This window comes from Colobus angolensis, unplaced genomic scaffold (assembly GCF_000951035.1).
Source record: "Colobus angolensis palliatus isolate OR3802 unplaced genomic scaffold, Cang.pa_1.0 Scaffold120, whole genome shotgun sequence".
Lineage (NCBI taxonomy): Eukaryota > Metazoa > Chordata > Mammalia > Primates > Cercopithecidae > Colobus > Colobus angolensis.
This window is the reverse complement of record NW_012113142.1, coordinates 1,789,166-1,811,071: the sequence shown is the minus strand read 5'-3', so window position 1 is coordinate 1,811,071 and position 21,906 is coordinate 1,789,166. Positions and strand designations below refer to the sequence as shown.

Genomic DNA, 21,906 nt, shown 5'->3' with positions numbered 1-21,906 from the left:
CCGCGCCCGGCCTAGCTACAGGGTCTTTATTCATAAAGCAGAAACAGTGGGACCGTTAGAGCACTGCTGGGCAGACGAGAAAAGGTAGGAACTGTATGACCACAGAACCTGTTGTCCCTACAACCTATTCATCCGGAACACCGAATAGTGGTCCTCTAAAGCTCTCAGGGCTGGAGGTCGCCATTATCAGCAGTGGCGTCACTAAAGCTTTGTAAACTTGAACCCAAGGGTCTCAGCAACTTGGGGGACGACGGCCCGGATCTGAGGAGATGGCCCCTTCCTCCCACCCCGCCCAAGGACTCTCAGCCTCCCCAGCCCGTGCCTTTCCGGAGCTCAGAGCCCCCGCTGGTCTCCAGGGGCGGGAGGGATGGGTTTGGGTGAGGACAGGGGCTCGAGTCTGGGATTCACTCCACCTCCCGTGCTGCGCGACTCTGGCCAGGCTCCCTGTCCGAGCCTCTCTGCCTGGGACCCCACCTGGAAAAATGGCTCATCTAAGGCGCTTCCAGCCTAAAGCCCGTCCTCTTCTACCTCTTGGGTGCGGACTGTCCCTCCCACTGCGTCCACAGGTCCCCCACCGGCCACGCTATGACCCAAACACCACGGTTGCCAGGAGAGTCCCTGAGCGTTCCTTTCCGACTCCCGGAAGTGGCCGTGATCTCACGAGAACCCGGAGGCGAGCGCGACCGGAAGTCCGGACACTCTCGCGAGGCCCCACGGAGCAGAGCCGGGAGCGCTGCGGAGTGTGGAGGTCGTTGGAGTCACTTGCCTGTCAGCAGCTCCTGTGTCTGCCCGTCGGCGCCCCTCCCGCTCCAGCCATGCTTTCCGCCCTCGCCCGGCCTGCCAGCGCTGCTCTCCGCCGCAGCTTCAGCACCTCGGCCCAGGTAGGCCCGACGAGGGGCGGCTTGCAGGCGGAGCACCCCCTCCCGGCCCGGGCCACGTGCGTCCCCGGTTCGCGAGCAGCTCTGACCCTCTCCAGGCCAGCCTGGACCGCAGGGCTGCCCGGCACTGGCTGGAGATTGTGGCGCCCGGGGCAGGCCCTGACACTGGCCTGGAGATGCGAGGGAGAAAGCCGGGGAGAAGGGGACGAGGTAGTCCCGCTCCAGGGCCGGTTCATTTATTTGGCAGGGCTCCCCCCAGGTATCCCAGATTCCCCAGAGGACCTGCTCTCGGCCTGCACGCCTTCAAGGTTAGGAAACCGGGGCTCTGGATCTGAAAGTAAACTTACGTTTTTTTCTGCAGTTTTCCATTGCTTTGATATAGCTAATCTCCTTCTTGCAGCATCCGTGTGAGTTGTGCGTGAATAAAAGAAATCGTATAATTTCTGACTCCATAGTATGGACAAACCGAGGCTAGAGAACTGGGCCAGGGTTACACAGTCATTTGGCCAGAGGATTAGAATTCAGCGCTTCTGACCTGAAGACGGCTTCCTCTTAACCTTTTTGGAGGGTCTCTCCTGCTGTGGGCGGACTGAGCCTGCCGCCAGGTGTCTTAACACAGTGCTTGACGTGGCCAGCAACCACTTAAGCCTAGGCTATTTTTAGCCATCTTCTAGAACGGTGGTTCTTAAACTCTGCTGTGTGTCAGAATCACCGGAAAGCTAATAAAAAACAGAGGCCTGGGCTCATTGAAGAAGCATAAGATCGGGGTTTCCGCATTTTTACCAAATGAATCTAATTAAACCTAAGTTTGAGAACCCAGGAGGTGCCCGCATTGCCTTTTAATTACGACACCCAGGAGGGAGATAATTTTAAAGGGGAATCCAAATTTATCATTGAAGTTCTCTCCTCCAGTTTCCTGTACATCCAGTTCATTTGAAAAATAAATACAAATGCTCCTGGGTTGATGGCTGCTTCTCGTACCCATCGCAAGTTGATAATATCCTAAGTCAAAAGGCGAGTTTAACTTTGTATATTTTCAGCTCGCATTGGCTTCCCACACGCAACCCCATCGTAAGTTGAATGTACCAAATGCTTTTGAGTTGCGGTAAAGTGGGGGCCCAGCTGTATACAGATAAGTCCATTAAGTTCCTGTGCTTGCCAACAACTATACTGGGTGCTGCAGGGGATACCAAATTAAGTGAGAAGTGGTACTTGAGATGGAACAGAAACGAGTAAACTTAGGACAGGTGGAGGTGATGAAGGTCTTAGGGAATGAATGAGCTTAGAACAGGAGGCGATGAGGTGTGGGGGAGGGGCAGCCGACCAAAGGTAGGACAGGGAAGAATGATGTCCCGGGAGAGGTTGAGTTTTGGTAGGACCTTCAGATATGTGACATATTTATTAAGCTAGGTACTGGAAATACATCGGTGAACAAAACACAGAAGTCCCTGCTCTCATGGCAGTTATTAGATAGTTTACTTATTGCCCCACTATAAGGTATCTTAAAATAGTGATGAACATACAGGAAAAATGGGGATTGTAGGGTGCTTGTGTTAGGAAAGAGGGTACCAATTTTATTTATTTATTTATTTATTTTTTGAGGCGAAGTCTCTCTGTCGCCAGACTGGAATGCAGTGGCATGATCTCAGCTCACTGTAACCTCTGCCTCCCAGGTTCAAGCGATTCTGCTACCTCAGCCTCCCGAGTAGTTGGGACTACAGGCGTGCGCCACCACACCCAGCTAATTTTTGTATTTTTAGTAGAGACGGGGTTTCACCATGTTGGCCAGGATGGTCCCGACAGAGTCTCACTCTGTCTTCTAGGCTGGAGTGCAGTGGGTGCCGTCTTGGCTCACTGCAACTAACTCCTGGGCTCAAGTGATCCTCCTGCCTCTGGCCAGGCTGGTCTCCTCCTTGGCCTCCCAAAGTGCTGGGATTACAGGCATGGGCCACCACTCCCAACCAAGGGTAGCAATTTTACATCAGCCAGGGTAGGCCTCACCCAGAATGAGATGTTTGAGTAAAAGTCCGAAGGAAGCAGAGATCACATCATATGGAAAGAGTATTCCAGGTACGGGATACGTCTCAGGACGTAGCTGAGAGCCTTTGGAGAAGCATGGGGCATGCCTCTAAGGTTTGAGAACATGAGGCTAGGGTAGTTCAGAGAAAGCAGTGGAGGTAACAGAACAGGCCTTGTAAAATTTTCGTTTTTTCTCAGAAATAGGGTAGCCATTTGAGGGTTTTCAGCTGCGTAATGACTTGCTCTTCCTTCCAATTAACAAGATAGAAGCGAGAAAAAGGTGAATTAGGAGTTCATTGTGGTCATCTAGGTGCAGGTGGTAAGAAATGGTTGCATTCTGGGTATTTGTTGATGGTACCAGAAGGGTTTGCTGATGTGTGATTGGATAAGGGGTCATGGGCCTTGGAGTTGGGCTGAAATAGATAGGCAAGACTTATAGAAGAGAGTGGGTTTAGGCAGGGAGAAGATATCAGGAGCTCAGTTTTATTTATTTATTTATTTATTTATTGAGACAGAGTCTCGCTCTGTCACCCAGACTGGAGTACAGTGACGTGATCTCGGCTCACTGTAGCCTCTGCTTCCTGAGCTCAAGTGCTTCTCTCACCTCAGCCTCCCCAGTAGCTCAGATTACAGGTGCTGCCACCATGCCCAACTAATTTTTTTTGTATTTTTAGTAGAGATGGGGTTTCACCATGTTGGCCAGGTTGGTCTCAAACTCCTAACCTCAAGTGATCCACTCACCTCGGCCTCCCAAACTGCTGGGATTACAGGTGTGAGCCACCGCGCCCAGCCGGGAGCTGAGTTTTAGATATGTTCAATTTAAAATGCCTGTTGGTCATACAAGCGACGTTGTTGAGAGGGCAGCTGATGAAAGCAGAAAGATGGACTTGAGTCCATGATGCAGTGGTCTCCAGACTTTGGATCTTGGTTTTTTTTTTTTTTTTTTTTTGTGAGATGGAGTTCTACTGTTGTTGCCCAGGCTGGAGTGCAGTGGTGCAATCTCGGCTCACCTCCACTTCCTGGGTTCAAGCCATTTTCCTGTCTCAGCCTCCCGAGTAGCTGGGATTACAGGCGTGCACCACCACGCCTGGCTAATTTCATATTTTTAGTAGAGACGGGGTTTCTCCATGTTGGTCACACTGGTCTCAAACTCCCAACCTCAGGTGATCCGCCTGCCTCAGCCTCCCAAAGTGCTGGGATTACAGGTGTGACCCACTGTGCCCAGCTGGATCCTGTATCTTTAACAGTAAAAATGTAGAAAGTACATAGCTCCAATATATGATACATATATGTACTAATATATACATTACGATATAAACTCAAGTCAAAATTTTAAAACAAACATAACACATTATAAGGTGTTAAAACTTACAGATAAAGACAGTGTTACTGTATGTCCGTTTTCAACACAGTTGCCAAGCAGTGTGCTGTTGGTAGCACTCTGCCACCCAGCAAAGGTCAGCGGGTCTGGAAGACAGCTCTTTGACAAGGAGATCATGATCTAACCTCTGGACCACCAAAGATTTTCATGTCATTGCAAAGCATGGTAAAGATTACACTACTTAAGGATCGTGGTTTTGTAAATATTAACTTAAGCTGTTGACGTCCTGTAAATACAAACAGTGACATCACCTTGACACAGTGAAAGCAAAGAAACCAGTGAAACAGTCCTCTTCCCCTCCCTCCCCCATGTTGTGTTCACCTTATATACACGTGGGACTGATCCATTTAAGTGCCCTAGTGAGGGCGCAGGTCAGTCCATTTCTTGGTAGAGATTAATTCTTTGTTAGATAAAGATAGAGACAGGTCGGGCTTGGTGGCTTATACCTGCAATCCCAGCACTTTGGAGACAGTGGTGGGAGGATCACTTGAGCTCAGAAGTTTGAGACCAGCCTGGGCAATGTGACAAAACTTCATTTCTATAAACAAAAAAACAAAACTTAGCCAGGCATGGTGGTGCACACCTGTAGCCCCAGCTACAGCTAAGGTGGGGAGGATGGCTTGAACTGAAAAGGCAGAGGTTGCACTGAGCCAAGATCGCACCACTGCACTCCAGCCCGGGCAACAGAGGGAGACCCTATCTCAAAAAGAAAAGATACGGCCAGGCGCAGTGGCTCACGCCTGTAATCCCAGCACTTTGGGAGGCCGAGGTGGGCAGATTACGAGTTCAGGAGATCGAGACCTGGCTAACATGGTGAAATCCCGTCTCTACTAAAAATACAAAAAATTAGCCAGGCACGGTGGCGGGCGCCTGTAGTCCCAGCTACTTGGGCAGCTGAGGCAGAAGAATGGCGTGAACCCGGGAGGCAGAGCTTGCAGTGAGCCAAGATGACTCCACTGCACTCCAGCCTGGGCGACAGAGCGAGACTCCATCTCAAAAAAAAAAAAAATGCTCATTGCAGCATCTTCATCCTCCACCCTGGTGGGATTGTCTTGGGCACTCCGCTGTGAAACCATTGCCCTGGCTGAATGCTGGAGGCATGAAAGCTTTGGAAGATTTTTTTTTTTTTTTTGAGGCAGAATCTTGCTCTGTCGCCCAGGCTGGAGTGCAGTGGTGCAATCTCTGCTGACTGCTACCTCCACCTCCTGGGTTCAAGCAATTCTCCCGTCTCATCCTCCTGAGTAGCTGGGATTACAGGCGTGCACCACCATGCCCAGCTAATTTTTGTATTTTTAGTAGAGATGGGATTTTGCTGTGTTGGCCAGGCTGGTCTCGAACTCCTGACCTCAGGTGATCCACTCACCTCAGCCTCCCAAAGTTCTGGGATTACAGGTGTGAGCCACTGTGCCCAGCCCAGAAGATATTTTTTAAAGAGATGGAATCCTGCTCTGTTGCCCAGGCTGGAGTGCAATGGCAGCAGCATGGCTCGTGGTAGCCTCAGCTCCTGGGCTCAAGTGATCCTCCCACCTCAGCCTTCTGAGTAGCTGGGACTACAGGTGCACACCACCATGCCAGCTAGATATTTGAGCACGAGAGTGAAATGATTAAAACTTTGATTTTGGGGAAGGGTGCTTTGGAGGTGTCGCTGAGTACCTAAGTTAGATAATGGAATAGAATGAAGAGGAGGAGTGGGTCGGGAGGGTGATTGAGCTGCCAAGTTCTTCATGTCCTGATTTGATGTCTGTGATAAGAAGGAGGTGGCAGAAGATGGTTCTGAAAGTTTACGTTCAGTGAACACAAGTGCCATTTGGGACCAGGGATGGAGGTAGGGGGGCAGGATCAATGGACAAATGAGTTTGTGGAACCCATAGAGTGCCTAATAGAGCTGGGAATGCAGAGCTGGGATTTGGGAGTCCCTAAGACTCACACAAGATTTGGGAGTGAGAGTTGAAGATCCAGAAGTGGATGAGGCTGCCCGACCTCAGGTTCTGAGCGGGTCTGACAGGTTCAAGTTTCCAGGCAGCCAGGGGTTCACCTTTAAAGCACCACCTTGAAACTCAGAAACCTGTTTGAATTCAAATGCGGGTTGTGTGCGCTTCCACAGTTTAATTTCCAGAGCAGAAACGCACCGTGTAAGCGTCTTGGCTCGGATTTTGGTTTGTTTGGTTTTGGTTTCTGATAACTAAAGCCTGTTATTAGCTGGCCTCGGCTACTGTAGGAGACTGTGCAGTGATGCTGTCAGACCCCAGATGACCACACACGGTGCCGGGAGTTCCCGTGTCTGCCACTTGGTTTGCCTCTTCCCCCACTGGCAGCTGCCTGCCTGCCAGGAATCGGCTCTGCTTCTCATTTGTGATTTTAGATCAGAAACAAGCTCCCTGGGGGTGGCTGGAATTTTGGTCAGACCTTGAGTGAGACATAGAGGGTAACAGTGCCTTTGAATAATGGGAGTGATTGCCGGATGTGGGGCCGGGTCACTTTCACCCCATCACTTTCCTAACTGTTCCAAGCTGAAATGCCCAGGGCCTGCTGCTACTTTGCTGCCTGTTCTTCTGATTAGCCTGGTATGAAACAGTGATTCTCAAACTGTTTGATATCAAAATCATCTGGGAAAAATGGCAAAAATGCCAAGGCCTAAGCCCCATCCTGCTTCCAGGAGCCTAGTCCTGGGTGGGCTTCATTAGCTCAGCAGGTGGCTCTGATACACACCTAGGCTGGAGAAACGGTATGAGATACTGGAGCCCGAGATGACAGATCTGACTCACCTAGGAGGGTTGGAGCCTTTCCCCATGTACGTAACCCCTTCCCCCTCTTGTTAGGCAGCTACTCATCCTGCCTGAGGCTCCGGCCACAAGTTTGCTGCCTGGATGAACCTTCCCTGATTCCCCACCCCTGCAGGAAGTTGATCGCCGCACCCTTGTCTGCCCTCTTGCACAAGGGGCTTCTGTGACAGTGTTCTCTCTGCCCCTAATGCATCTCATTACCTGTCTCCTCCAGAGCCAGCAGGGATCTTCCTGCAGCCTCAGTTACCGGGAGGCCTGTTGCTAGGCACTCAGTGTGTTCATAGTTTGTAAAGCTGCAGGTTGGAGGTAAGGCTGCTATTACCAGTCCAGCTGCTTGATGGAGTCCAGCTTGTTCCTCATCTTTCAGGAGGGTTTTGAAGTGCCCCGAGTATCACAGCCTCTACAGACGTAAATTCTCCCCATTTGAAAGTGGACCTTTGTTTTGTGTGTTTTTTTTTTTTTTTTTTTTTTTGAAACGGCGTCTTGCTCTGTCGCCCAGGCTGGAGTGCAGTGGCGCAATCTCTGCTGACTGCAAGCTCCGCTTCCCGGGTTCACGCCATTCTCCTGCCTCAGCCTCCCGTGTAGCTGGGACTACAGGCGCCTGCCACCGCGCCCGGCTAATTTTTGTATTTTTAGTAGAGATGGGGTTTCACCGTGTTAGCCAGGATAGTCTCGATCTCCTGACCTCGTGATCCACCCGTCTCGGCCTCCCAAAGTGCTGGGATTACAGGCATGAGCCACCACGTCTGGCCCGAAAGTAGACCTTTGGAATGAAGGTCCCGAATTCTTCCAGAATGAGACCGATACAAATACAATGATTGTATCTGGCTTTGGCAACTACAGTAAAAAGAGGCCGAGTGCAGTATTTTTACAGGATACCATGTGAATCCTTTTCATGCTCATTTTGTCCTAAGAGTCCTTTCTCTGTGCCTCTTTTTAGAACAATGCTAAGGTAGCCGTGCTAGGGGCCTCTGGAGGCATCGGGCAGCCGCTTTCACTTCTCCTGAAGAACAGCCCCTTGGTGAGCCGCCTGACCCTCTATGATATCGCACACACACCCGGGGTGGCCGCAGATCTGAGCCACATCGAGACCAAAGCCGTCGTGAAAGGTACTGGGCGCCTGATCCTGGAGACTTCCCTCCTGTCCCCAGTAGGCCAGGATCTGAGTTTTCAGTAAGATTCTTAGATGAAACTAAGTGTTTAGAGACCTGGGGTTTCTCTGTTTTAAATTTAACTTTTACAAGTGATTACACCCCATTGGACTTGGGTCTATAAAAATTGAAATAGCAGTGTCTTTTAGAAATGTGAGGTACCCTAATCATCCCATTTTCTGCTTTTTCTAATTTGAAAACTTGTATGAAGATGGGGAAGAGGGAAGTGTCGGCAACCTGTGATGAGGATTTGGGGACAGTAAAGTGGTGGTCCCAGCTGCAGGCTGCCTTCCCCCCACCCCAGCGTTGTCTTGCCAGCTTCTCAAAAAGCACGGCCTCTTTGGGAAACCTGCCCGTCCGTGGAAGGCAGTGTCGGATATTCAGTAAATGTTGTCAGGAAATGATTGCCACTCATGCCTGTAATCCCAGCACTTTGGGAGGCCAAGTTGGGAGGATTGCTTGAGTCCAGGAGTTCAAGACCAGTCCAGGCAACATGGCGAGACCCCATCTCAACAAAAAGTACAACAACTAGCTGGGTGTGATAGTGCATACCTGTCGTCCCAGCTACTTGGGAGGCTAAGGTGGGAGGATTACTTGAGCCCGGGAGGTTGAGGCTACAGTGAGCCCTGATTGCACCACTGCACTTCAGCCTAGGTGAGAGAGTGAGACCCTGTCTCAAAAATAATACCATCCATAAATATATATATTTATATATGCTGTTTATTTAACCTTCACAATATATCAACATTTTTGCATATCACCAAATTCTTTTTTTTTTTTTGAGACAGAGTATCTTGCTCTGTCTCCCAGATGGAATACAGTGGCACAATCTTGGCTTACTGCAACCTCCCCATCCTGGGTTCAAGTGATTCTCCTACCTCAGCCTCCCGAGTAGCTGGGACCACAGGCGTGTGCCACCATGCCCGGCTACTTTTTGTGTTTTTAGTAGAGATGGGGGGTTTCACCATGTTGGCCAGACTGGTCTAGAACTCCTGACCTCAAGTGATCCACCCACCTCGGCCTCCCAAAGTGCTGGAATTACAGGCATGAGCAACTGTGCCCAGCCCAAGTTCTTGATAAAATTATTTTTAAACCTGTATTTTACCGTTTATGATAGCTCTGCTGTTGACCATTGACTGTTTCCTGTTTGCTTCTGTAAATATAAATATATTAATATAAGCCACAGTACGCATCTTTATCTTTATATCTTGTTTAACTCTTAGAGTTCTAAACACAGAATTAGTAGGTATGAGTATTTCAAAGCATTTACTATAAAGTTTCAAATTGCTTTCCAGAAAGGTTCTACTGATTTCTTTCCCCTCCAACAGCATATGAGGATACCATGTCTGATGGCGTTTACATGAGTCTTAAGTTGGTGTAACCAACTGGGGAGGCTGCCTGGCAAATTTTATGTTCATGCACCTTCCAGAGTTCTCTGAACGGGTTGCCCATTTTCTTTTGGGCTGTATATTTGGGTTAAGAAGGCTCCTGCATTAAGGAAAAAGTCAAGATCAAAGCAGATTTTGGATATTTTAGCAAATTTCCCTGAAATCTTTGAAAACATACTTTTTCCTTCAGATGATAGGAGTAAACGAAATAGTAATATTTACAGTCTGTCAGCACAGGACGTTTCCTTTCCTGGCCTTCATTGCCTTCTGATCAAGGAGTTTGGGCCGACACAGTGGCTCACACCTGTAATCCCAGTACTTTGGGAGGCCAAAGTAGGTGGATCACTTGAGTTCAGGAGTTCAGAACCAGCCTGGCCAACCTGGTGAAACCCCTTCTCTACTAAAAATACAAAAATTAACCAAATGTGGTGGTGCACACCTATAATCCCAGCTACTTGGGAGGCTGAAACAGGAGAATCACATGAAGCTGGGAGGTGGAGGTTGCAGTGAGCCAAGATCGTACCACTGCACTCCAGCCTGGGTGACAGCAAGACTCCATCTCAAAAAAAAAAAGTTTTCATCAGGATGGCGGTGGGGAATGAGCAGCTCCTCATTCTGACTGGAGGCCAGGAGTGACTTACAATGCTCACGAGTAGGATGAAGACAAGCAGTGGCTCAGTTCACTTTTGTGGAAACCTGGAGGGCTTGACCCATTCTAGCTGGGGCCTGGGCAAGGAGAGGCTGGGGAAAGCAGGGTAGAAGGGGAGGGTTCCTGCCACAGGGATTGTCAGCTCGCAGGGCAGTAGTCGTTAACGGAAGGAAGTCATGTTACAGGTGGGGCTTCTAGCCTTTCTCGAGGCCATTAGTTGGCATTAAGGCCAGGGCTGAACTTTCCAGGCCTCTCTGAATCAGAAGTGGTGACATTTCTCTTTTGGGGTGTTTGTTCTAGGCTACCTCGGACCTGAACAGCTGCCTGACTGCCTAAAAGGTTGTGATGTGGTAGTTATTCCGGCCGGAGTCCCCAGAAAACCAGGTTTGTGTTTGAAAGCCTTGTCTGGTACCTCCCCACTTGAAGATGTGGGGATTAAACCCATTTTCTATTAAAAATGGGTTTAATCTGGTTGCTTTTTCGTAGGAAAAATGCCACCAGCTCCCGTTGCCTGTGGGGTAAAGGTCACATCTCTTTGTTGGCCTAGGATCAAAGTCGTCTTGCCATTTCCCTGTGCCTCTGTGCACAGACGCCGTTCCCTCCCCTCAGCCCCACACTACCTTGGGGGTTCTTATTAAACCTCGATGGTCCTTCTCAGATGTTGTCCTCCCCCGCTCCACCCACACAGACCTCGCTTCTGGCACTCATCGTGCTGGATCGTTTACCCTGCAAGAGAGACTGACTTGAAACGGGGACCTTGAGTGGCTAAATTTCCTGTAACAGCTGACGCTCAGCACATTCCGCCTGTCTGGAAATTTGTGGTGTTCTCTGTTAACATCTCATATTGGATCATTTCCAGGCATGACCCGGGATGACCTGTTTAACACCAATGCCACGATTGTGGCCACCCTGGCCGCTGCCTGTGCCCAGCACTGCCCAGAAGCCATGATCTGCATCATTGCCAATCCGGTGAGTGTGGCAGCGCCCAGCCCTTGCAGCTGTGGCAGGCGCTTAGGCGCTGACAGTGCGTGGAAGGCTCATGATTTGCAGCAGAGGCTGCTGATGTGCTGGGGAGATGGGGGGGTACACAGATGAAGGGGCTGAGATGGAGAGGTCAGGTGCACTAAGCAGAGGCCCGTCTGTGCGTTTCCTAAGGACCCCTTCCAGCATGAACTGAACGAGCGTTGGGAGCGTTGTCACAGCCGCGAGCTTTGGGCAGATCCCGTCTCTCTCTGCTTTAGTTTCCTCACTGAAGAGAAGTCCATTCTCAAGGCTCCTTTCAGCCATGATTGTGGTGGCCTGTTGATTCCCTTTTTGACACAGTAGCTCCTACTTATCCGGGGCAGTATGTTCCAAGAGCCCAGTAGGTGCCTGAAACTGTGGAGAGTACTGAGCCCTGTATATACCATGTGTTTTCCTAGGCATACGTACCTATGATAAGTTAATTCATAAACTAGGCACAGTAAGAGATTAACAACAACAACTAATGGTAAAACAATCATTACAAGAGACTATAATAAAAGTTATTTCTTTCCTTTTAGTCAGGAACTTTTGCCTTCTCGCTTAAGGGAAGTACTTAATGACTTCTCTGGTTTCTGCAAATTGCCAGCATCACTACTCTTGCGCTTTGGGGCCGTTATGAAGTAACATAAGGCAACTGGAACACAAGCATTGTGATCTCTCAACAGCTGCTCCGATAACCAAGATGGCTCCTAAGTGACTCAGGGACAGGTGGTGTAGACGTTTGAGTTTGCTGGGCAAAGGGTTGACCCCTGTCCTGGGCGGGATGGAGCCCGAGTTCATCCTGCTACTCAGGATGGCATGCAGGTTTTTTTGTTTGTTTTTGGTGTTTTTTTTCTTTTTTGGTTTTTTTTTTGGCTCTGTCGCCCAGGTCGGAGTGCAGTGGAGTGACCTTGGCTCACTGCAACCTCTGCCTCCCGGGTTCAAGCGATTCTCCTGCCTCAGCCTCCTGAGTCGCTGGGATTACAGGCGCACGCCACGGTGCCCAGCTAATTTTTGTATTTTTAGTAGAGACAGGGTTTCGCCGTGTTGACCAGGCTGGTCTCAAACTCCCAGCCTCAGGTGATCCTCCTGCCTCGGCCTCCAGAGTGTGGGGATTACAGGCATGAGCCACTGTGCCCAGCTGGTTTAAAACCCATGAGTTATTTATTTCTGAAATTTCCCATGTAGTAATTTCAGACCTCAGTTGACTGCTGGTAATTAACACAGCAGAAAGTGAAACCATGGATAAAGTGGGACTGTCTGCATTCTCCTCAGGATTTCCATTCCTGGGCCCGTCATCCCCGTCCCTTCACTCACAGTTGTAGACACACACAGCCCCCCAGGCCCCACTCACTGGATTTTGCAGGTAGCTACTTACTCTCAGAAGCGTTGAGTCCCATGCCCTCACTGAGGGCGGCCATGGTTCCCCAGCTTGACCTGCAGGGCCTTGTGCTCGTTTAACAGCAGCCCCCTCACTGCTCCTTCCCAGCGGAGCTTGGGTCCTGGTGTCTGAGGATGAGGATCGATGGAAGTGAAGGGGCAGGGACCGTGATGTCACTGAGAGGTGTGGATGCCAGCGGGCATGCAGAGCTCGTGCTCCTGGCCTCTGAGGGTCCTGCCTTCCCCTGAAGCTCGCCCTCCTCAGGGTGGTGGGTCACAAGTAGAAAGCTGCTGTTCCCTTTGTTGGTGAGCTAACCATTGCCTGATACAAACCTTGCCGTTAGGTCATCTTCCGGCGTGCCAGGTGATGTGTTCAGCACTCGCCCTGCATGAAGTCATTTAGTCTTTACAATGACTACATGAGGTCGTCATTTCCCCCGCTTACAGAAGAAAAAACTGGGTCCCAGGGAGTTAGGATGACCTGGCCAGGGTCGTAGCACAGAGGGAACCAGCTGCCCGTGGACCTACTTCCTTGGAGGGCACAGCCACTGTGCGCCGCCCTCCTGTTAGGAGTGGCCCTGCAGCTGTGAGTCCCGGCCGCGCGGAAGGTGACCTGTGAAGGCCTCATCACACATTTCAGCTGATAGCTGAAGGGCCACCAAGGGAAGAAGCATCCTCTACAGTCAAGGGTTTCTTTGTTCACGTGGTGTGGCCTGTCGTTTGTGGCGAGTGGGTTGCCAGTACACAGTTATCAGACAGGGCAGGTTAATGTGGCGTCTTTGGACTAGTTAGACCTTTAGGAGGGTCTGACAAAAAGCCCTTTTCCTTCTGTGGCTTGGCCCTGCTCTTGGAACCCAGGACAAGCCACGCCTGTCTCTTGGATGTCCTAGGTTAACTCCACCATCCCCATCACAGCAGAAGTTTTCAAGAAGCACGGAGTATACAACCCCAGCAAGATCTTCGGCGTGACGACCCTGGACATCGTCAGAGCCAACACCTTTGTTGCAGAGCTGAAGGTAAGGGCGGCGTGAGTGTTGCTCAGGTGACCTTTCTGAACTTCTCCCGCCACCCGTGCTCATTTATGGGCATGGAAGACACCAGGGCCTGCCCAGGTCACATGTCACTTGGGAGTTTTCAATGTGTTGAGAGTTCGCTCTCTTGGTGGAAGCAGCCCCCGTGTTTCCTGTGGGGTCCAGGCACCTGCCCCAACAGGCGTCTACTCTGGCCAGCGTCTGTCTCCCGGCTCTCGCTGTCTTCCTTCTCGCCAAGAGCACTGTGGGTTCACAACCTTCTCTGGGCTTCTCAGTGGCTAGACTTGGACGGGGCTCCCCCAGTCCTCCCCTTTCTCCCCTTTGTAGCTGAAAACTGGTCCTAAGAGGATTTATCTGCTGGCCACTAGGTAAAGGGTGGGAAAATTAACAAACATGAAGAACTGAGGAAAGTGGCGGAAGTCCCAAAGTATCAGAATTGTTGTTGGCCCTGGTCCCTGGCACTGACTTTTTGGGTTGCCTGTGGTACCTTGCCCTGGAGAGTCCTGGCCTGGCCAGGTGCCTGGCCCCTTGGGCTGCTGGACTGAGACTGAGCTGCTGGGTGTGGCTTGAGGTCAGCTTGATTTGGTGCCAGTGCCAGGCCTGGAGTCCTCAGTGTGTTGCACAGCCTGCTTTCGACTTGCTTCCGTTGTGGAGCCTGCAGAACCACTTTCTTTGGCCCCAAAAAGGATTCCTCTTGAGCTTCAGCCCTTTTCGTTCTGATGGCAGATTTGAGGTTATGCGCACGGCGTGGTGGGAAGTGCACACATAGCACCCTCGGCCTCCATTTTACTCCTAAGTGCCAGGCACATCTTCTGAGGAGTTAGAGGTGCAGACACGGCAGCACGTACCTGAGGGCCTGGTGCTGGGGCTCTGTTACAGGTGTAGGGGTCAGAGAGGTTCAAAAGGCATGGCCCCAGGCCTTGGAGTTCCATGGAATGGGAGAGAGACTTGAATCCGAGAGACAGTTTAAGCCGGCCCGGTGGCTTATGCCTGTCATCCCAGCACTTTGGGAGGCTGAGGTGGGAGGGCCACTTGAGACTGCAGTGAGCTGTGATTGCACCACTGCACTCCGGCCTGGGTGACGGAGCAAAACCTTGTCTCTTAAAAAAAAAAGAAAAAAAGACAGTTTGAGTGAGCAGGTGAACACAGGTATATACAGAGTTCCCCTGGGATTGCCACAGTCCGGAAGTGGACACACCAGGCAGGGTACCACCTCCCACCTCCAGAGGCACAGCCCCTGGCGTCCTGGAGGCAACAGAGTTCATTCTCGTGGGCTCTCAGGGCTGGGCATACCCCAGGCCCTAGTCCTGCCCTGCACCACAGCTGCCACTAGCTACATGTGGCTATTTATGGTTAAATAACATTAAAATTGTATCCCTCTTCCACACAAACCACATTTAAGATGTTCCGTGGCCACATATGGCTCCTCTGTCCTCACAGAAAGTCCTGTTAGGCAGTCCTGTCTCAGCCTTGAAGCTTCACTGTTAAGAGTTGGGGACAGGGTACCTTGGCCCTTGTGAGATCTCCTGGCCCCCGCCTCCAACAGTGAAGTGGACTGTCATTACCCCCGGCTGCCTGACCTTCTGGAAATTTCCTGTATCGTATCAAGAATGCGTATCAATCCTAAAACTTCCGATGGCTGGTTCCTCCCTCATCCTCTCACCTGCCATATTCCCTTTCAACATGACTCCAGGACCTCCCAGGCCAATGCCACGTTCCCCTTTGCTGCAGAGCTGCCCTGTCCCCTGTCTTAGCACGCACCACTGGAACATCCATTTCGAGGACAGGCCTCTGGAAAGCAGGGCTGTGTCCCTTCAGCCCCGTGTCCCTGGTGACCACACAGTGCCCACACCTGTGTGCTTACACACAGCCACGCTAAACCTCTCAGGTCTTTGGTCCCCAGCTCCATGAAGCTGATCCTGCTTTGCCCGTGCGTGAGACTGATCCTCCCTCTCCCTGGCCAGCCTCATTTCCCAACCTAGGGCTGGGCTCTTGAGCGACCATGGCCATCGGGGCAGGTGGTTGTTCCCTCCCTGCCATTACTCCCACCAGGTTATTGTCTATTTTAAGAAATACTTGGTTCAGCCAGGTGCAGTGGTGCATGCCTGGAATCCCAGCACTTTGGCAAGCCAACGCAGGAGGATGACTTGAGCCTGGGAGTTCAGGACCAGCCTGGGCAACATGGCAACACCCCATCTCTACAAAACATCTAAAAAACATAAGTTGGGTGTGGAGATGTGTGCTGCTTCAGAGGCTGAGGTGGGCGGATCATTGAGTCCAGGAGGTGAGGTTGCAGCCAGCCAAGATTGTGCCACTACACTCCAGCCTGGGAGATAGAGAACCTATCTAAAAGGAACCTGTCTAAAAAGAGAACCTGTCTAACAAAACAAAACAAAAACCTGGTTCACAGATCCTTGGGGGCGTGATACCTCCAGGTTAAGAAATGAGGCAGCCTCGAACTGTGGTGTTTGGACCCATAGAGTCAGTTTGTTCTTTTTGTCCCGATCACTGTTTGAGGTGCCAGACTTCTCACCCCTGGGTGCCCTGGAATGGGTTTGAATTTTGCTCTGTGGGGCCTGAAGAAAAGGGAACTTGGATTGTTCTGTGTGGAGAGGAGTCTGGGTTTGTGCCTGGGGAGTGGAGCCGGCTCTGGGAAAGAGGATGCCAGGCCCGGCGGGGGGCCTGCGCAGGGGGCAGCATCCTCCTGTGCCCATCCCCAGTGAGCACAGATGCTCACTGTGAAGGAAGGACCTGTGGTGGCCTTGCCAGATGGCGGCGAGCCCTCACGGCACCTGCTGGCGCTCATGCTCAGCCTTTTGGGGCACCATGGCAGGAGATGCAAGTGCAGCAGGGGCTGGACAGGGCCTCCTCCCAGCTCACTCTTCCACCCTGAGTTCTCGGGGCTTTTCCAGTGTTGCAGCTGTGGATGGCTGTGACATGTTTCATACTGAAAGAGCTTGTTAACTCATCCAGCTTCACACTTTGTTCACCAGGGTTTGGATCCAGCTCGAGTCAACGTCCCTGTCATTGGTGGCCATGCCGGGAAGACCATCATCCCCCTGATCTCTCAGGTACACACATGTGACCTTGTGAGGGGCTTCAAGGTCAGGAACCGCTTTACTAGGCCCTGCTCTGAGGTAGTCTGGGCAGACTGGAGAAGACCTGACCGTGCACAGGGTTTTGGAATGGCTCCTGTTGTAGGCAGCCCCGCCCCTCTGCCGCAGGGTGGTGTCAGTCCTGGAGCGGAAGCTGCTCACGGGCCCCCCGGCTCCAGCACGCAAGGAGAACCACTGTTGGGAACCTCACTGGGTTACTGGTTAGGCCGGAGCGGGCAAGGTGCTTTTTTCAAAAATGAGTCCAGGGCTGGACACAGTGGCTCATACTTGTAATCCCAGCATTTGGGAGGCCGAAGCGGGAGGATTGCTTGAGCCTGGGAGATTGAGGCTGCAGTGAGCCATGATGCACCACTGCACCACTCAAGCCTGGGCGACAGAGCAAGACCCTGGCCTCAAAAAACAAATGAGTAGGGGACTCACCACACTTCCCAACAGAGTCGATTTGACTTTGTCTTGTTTTTTTAATCTTTTTTTTATTATTTTTTTGCTGCTCCTTGTGGAGCAGGGCTACCCCACAGGCAGTGTGCCCAGAGTAGTGTGTCATTTTTCTATAAAGGTTTTCTTTTTCTTCTTTATAGAAAACTTTTCCCATGCCTTGGTGATGGGAGGGAGAGGAGAGGTCGGGAGTAGTGGGAGCAGGAGGCGGTTGGTCTGGAGTCATGGGCCGGAAGCCACTCACTGACCCCACTCTTGGCTTGCAGTGCACCCCCAAGGTGGACTTTCCCCAGGACCAGCTGACGGCGCTCACTGGGCGGATCCAGGAGGCCGGCACAGAGGTGGTCAAGGCTAAAGCCGGAGCAGGTAGAGTCTTAAGCAGCCCTGGGGCTGGGTGCCAGTGAGGCCCTGCAAGAGCTCAGGGTTGGGGAGAAATGCTGCTTGTCCCTGGGCACGGACGGTCCTTTTCAGTGTTGACTTGCAGTTGCCTGGTAGAAAATCCCTGTGTGAGAGGGCAGCTCAGCCTGCTTTGTGGGGTTAAGAGTCATTTTTGAGGCCGGGTGCCGTGGCTCAAGCCTGTAATCCCAGTACTTTGGGAGGCCGAGACGGGCGGATCACGAGGTCAGGAGATCGAGACCATCCTGGCTAACACGGTGAAACCCCGTCTCTACTAAAAATACAAAAAAAAACTAGCCGGGCGAGGTGGCGGGCGCCTGTAGTCCCAGCTACTTGGGAGGCTGAGGCAGGAGAATGGTGTAAACCCAGGAGGCGGAGCTTGCAGTGAGCTGAGATCCGGCCACTTGCACTCCAGCCTGGGCGACAGAGCAAGACTCCATCTCAAAAAAAAAAAAAAAAAAGAGTCATTTTTGAGGATGGCAGAGCCAATTCCACACCATTCATGTACAAGTAAAAAGAAATTAGGAGTGCTGACTGAAATTCTCGACTGTCAGGCTGGAAGGTGTGCAGGTTTCTTGGCTGGCGGGACGACTCACCTGGGCATCATGGTGTGGCGCCAGCCTGGCTGACCTGCCTGTGTACCTCTAGGCTCCGCCACCCTCTCCATGGCGTATGCCGGCGCCCGCTTCGTCTTCTCCCTTGTGGATGCAATGAATGGAAAGGAAGGTGTTGTGGAATGTTCCTTCGTTAAGTCACAGGAAACGGAATGTACCTACTTCTCCACACCACTGCTGCTTGGGGTACGTACCCGGGCATGGGTCCTTCTGACTGTAGAAGAAGGAGCGTTCCCTCTGCTTAAGCCTCAGGAGCTCTCCCAAGCCCTTTGTGCAGTAACCTCATGTCCCTGCCTGGCAAGCGCTGGGGTTTTCGAGGGTGGACACACACCCGAGAAAGAAGAACTGGGAGGATCATGGACTGTGAAGGGCGAACCTCCCAGCAAGTGGGTCTCCTTCCCTGCAGTTTGACAGCGGGTGCCCAGCAGCTACAGGAATGTTGACTGATGAGACACTCCATCTCCAGGCAGCCCAGGGAGGCCTCCCCACCCTGCCTGAACACCTCCCTGTTGCTCCTTGTTAGTCTTGTTCTGACTGCGGGGGCTGCTAGGCCCGATTCCTCTGCCCTGTCCAGACAGCCTGAGTCTTCAGCAAACAGAAACCCTTAGGTCTCACTCATACGCCCTCAAGCCGAGTTTCCATTTCTCACCTGTGGGCAGAAATCAGGCAGATGTGTGGTTGCCTTTGTCATGTGACCAGAAAGTATCATGACTCTTTGGGCCACCCCAGGGCCTTTCTCAGAGATGCTCCAATGCGGAAAGATCCTTCAGCTGTGGTTGCAGGCCTTGGTGAGAGACAGGCACTCAACAGTGTAGTTCTGTCTCCGTGTCGGTGCAGGTGTGTGGTGTGGCGGGGCCTGCAGGTGAGATGCACCCAGCTCTCATAGGCCCTCGAGCCAGGGGAGGCAGTAGCAGGGGATTGAGTTGAGGTGAGGACTGAGGCTGTTGCCAAACTGCTCAGTTTCTGGAGGTGAGACGGTGGCAGAGACACCTGTTGTTTTTGCCAATGTCAGACATTTACCTACTTAGTGACACCTGATTCAGGTGACTGTGTGAAGGGGTGGCCTGCCTCTCCACACCTGTGGGTGCTTCTCGTTAGGTGGAACGAGAGACTTGAGAAAAGGAAATAATACATAGAGACAAAGTATAGAGAAAGAAAAGCGGGACCCAGGGGACCGGCGCTTAGCTTACAGAGGACCCACGCCGGCACCGGCCTCTGAATTCCCTTAGTATTTATTGATCATTATCTTTACCATCAAAGAAAAAGGGAAGTGGCAGGATAACAGGGTCATCGTAGGGAGGTCAGCAGTAAGACATATGAACAAAAATCCTTGTAACATAAATAAAATTAAAGGAAAATGCTGTGCCTTGAGATGCATATGCGAACATCTCCATAAACCTTTTAGCAGTATTGCTCCAGCAAGCCCCACCTGATTCCTATAGGCCGTTTTCTCCTTGCTTAGTAAACAAACCATTGCCCAGGGAGGGGCAGGAGACAAATGTTTTTCTCTTTTTTGAGATTTAAGAGAATGGTGATGACCTTTAACCACAAGCAGCCTTTAGGCACTTGTTTAACAAAGCACATTCTGCACAGCCCAAAATCCTTTTAACCTTAAGTCACCTTTGCACATGTCTCTTGCAAGGACAAAGTTGGAGGTAAGGTCACAGATTAACAGCATCTCAAATACAGAGCCCAATGGAGTCTCTTATGTCTACTTCCTTCTATATAGACACAGTAACAGGCTGATCTCTTTCTTTTCCCCACACTGTGACAATGTTTTCAGTCCTTTACCAACCTTGCGGGGAGAGACGAACCCAGAAACAGGCTCTGTTGGGGAGAATACAGTGAAGTGTTCCTGATGATTGAGTGCCTGGCGTCCGGGTGCTTGTTGCACTGTCCTCGTGTGCACCGAGGTAGATGGTGCTTGTTTTATAGCTAAGGAAACACATTTGGAAGGTCAGTCATTGTCCAGGGTACATTTCTAGGCAATGACAGTGCTGGGACCCCTGCCTGGCACCCTCTGACTCTGAGCCTCACAGTCCCGACCACAGCTCAGTCCCACCCACCCGGTCAGCAAGGTGCCCCCAGCAAGGCACCCAGAAGCCACAAGTGTAGACAGACTCCTCGGTAGGGCTGTTAAAGCGACAGGTCGGGGTTTCTGTAACAAGCGCTTTCCTGGAAACTTCATTTTAACATGTTCGCATCTCCCTCTGTCCCTCAGAAAAAGGGCATTGAGAAGAACCTGGGCATTGGCCAAGTCTCCTCTTTTGAGGAGAAGATGATCTCGGATGCCATTCCCGAGCTGAAGGCCTCCATCAAGAAGGGGGAAGATTTTGTGAAGACCCTGAAGTGAGCTGCCGTGACGGGCGGCCAGTTTCCTTAATTTATAAAGGCATCATGTCACTGCAAAGCTGTTGCAGATAACCTTTGTATTTTAATTTGCTTTGGTGATGATTACTGTATTAACATCATCATGCCTTCTAAATTGTGGGTGGCTCAATGGACACATCAATAAAAGCCGTCCTTGATTTTATTTTTCAAGGTCCCTTCTGTCAGTGCTGTGCTTTCTTCCCTGTGAGAGCTGACTGTAGAGTGTCTGCCACCTCTTCATTACTAATCAGAATTAGATGATGTTTAACTGTTAGACTGAAGCGTGACGCTTTCATCAGTAGCTTCAAGAAAGTCTAAAATGTTAATTTGTGGAATTGGACACAGTATTCACAGTTTACCTGTACGTGCTCCTCCCGTCCCTCCTGTTGGCACCCTTGCATCGCCGGGGCCTGATTCCTCTCGGGGGTGGTTCACCCACACAGGGTCATAGTTCAGCGGTGAACGCCGGGCAGCCGTTTTCTGGCTAAGCAAACAGCACCTTTCTCTTTGAGCTTCCTCTGCTGACCTCTGTCCCCCTTGGGATTTCATCTTCTGTCCAAACCCTGATGTTCAGTGGCAGAGACAGCCCATGGCCAGAGCTGTGGGGACACCAGGGTGGGGGTGCGCGTGGACAAACCCCAGCTGCTGTGTCAAGGCTGAGGACGCCATGCCGCCATCAAAAGGGGGTTCCAGGTTTTCCATCAGTGGCCTAAAGAAGGGACTTCGTCTTACTGAGGAGCGGGGAATTAAAGAGATTTGACTCCCTTTAGTGTGGGGGGTAGTCCATTCCCCAGATGCTGTGGCCTCTGAAGTGGAAACTGAAAGCTGCATACATGGGAAGGAACTTTCTAGCAACAGGCAGTGGCCTTCAGTGGAAGAGGGAGGGCTACAGGTGTGCCCAGTACTTCGATGTTCATCCGCCCACAACAGCTTTTTTTTTTTTCAAAAAAGCTAAAGCTGAAATGGATTTTATCATAAAGGATCACATTGTTTTCTTCTACAAGTAATACATGTTCATTGTGTAAAACCCAAAAAGCAGCTAAAAAATAAAGCAGGAAAGGAACCACTGGTAGTATTTGTCTTCTCTTGCATATTTCATAGGTTGAGAGAAGGAAGCCTGCTCTAACTACTGTTAGAGGTTATCTGCTACTGTAACAATCAATCCCAGCCCTCTCCAGTCTAGTGCCTTTTAGGCTCTTTCTGTTCGTATTTCCTGACCCTGGGGGTTGTCAGGGCTCAGCTGGGTGGTTCTGTGCCCACAGCTCCCACTGCAGTCTGGAGGCTTGGCTGGATTAGAGCACGTGAGGCTGGGG

General features: G+C 51.2%; 2 protein-coding genes across 12 annotated transcripts in view; one reads left to right on the top strand and one right to left on the bottom strand.

The window, feature by feature from the left end:
• Positions 1-650, bottom strand: part of STYXL1 (serine/threonine/tyrosine interacting-like 1) — a 63,659-nt gene extending 63,009 nt beyond the window's left edge. For 3 of the 7 annotated variants that reach the window (XM_011930197.1, XM_011930219.1, XM_011930175.1), the window contains exon 1: positions 475-650. In XM_011930197.1, coding sequence (XP_011785587.1) covers positions 475-491 — 17 coding nt within the window. In that variant the 5' untranslated portion in view covers positions 492-650. Of the gene's footprint in view, positions 1-322 lie in introns of all 7 variants that reach the window. The other 4 variants (XM_011930191.1, XM_011930183.1, XM_011930210.1 and 1 more) reach the window with 3 other exon arrangements.
• On the top strand, positions 599-21,665 carry MDH2 (malate dehydrogenase 2, NAD (mitochondrial)). Of its 5 annotated transcripts, none has more exons than XM_011930248.1 (9): positions 599-881; positions 8,002-8,170; positions 10,550-10,633; positions 11,109-11,218; positions 13,522-13,647; positions 16,656-16,733; positions 17,480-17,579; positions 18,258-18,409; positions 20,445-21,665. In XM_011930248.1, exons 1-9 carry the CDS (start codon positions 816-818, stop codon positions 20,574-20,576), a joined length of 1,017 nt encoding a protein of 338 aa, XP_011785638.1. In that variant the 5' UTR covers positions 599-815; the 3' UTR covers positions 20,577-21,665. The 5 variants fall into 5 exon arrangements, with proteins under 5 accessions (XP_011785638.1, XP_011785643.1, XP_011785620.1 ...); XM_011930239.1 differs by having other exon boundaries at positions 822-1,186; XM_011930253.1 differs by lacking the exon at positions 13,522-13,647.
• Positions 21,666-21,906: the final 241 nt, after the last annotated feature.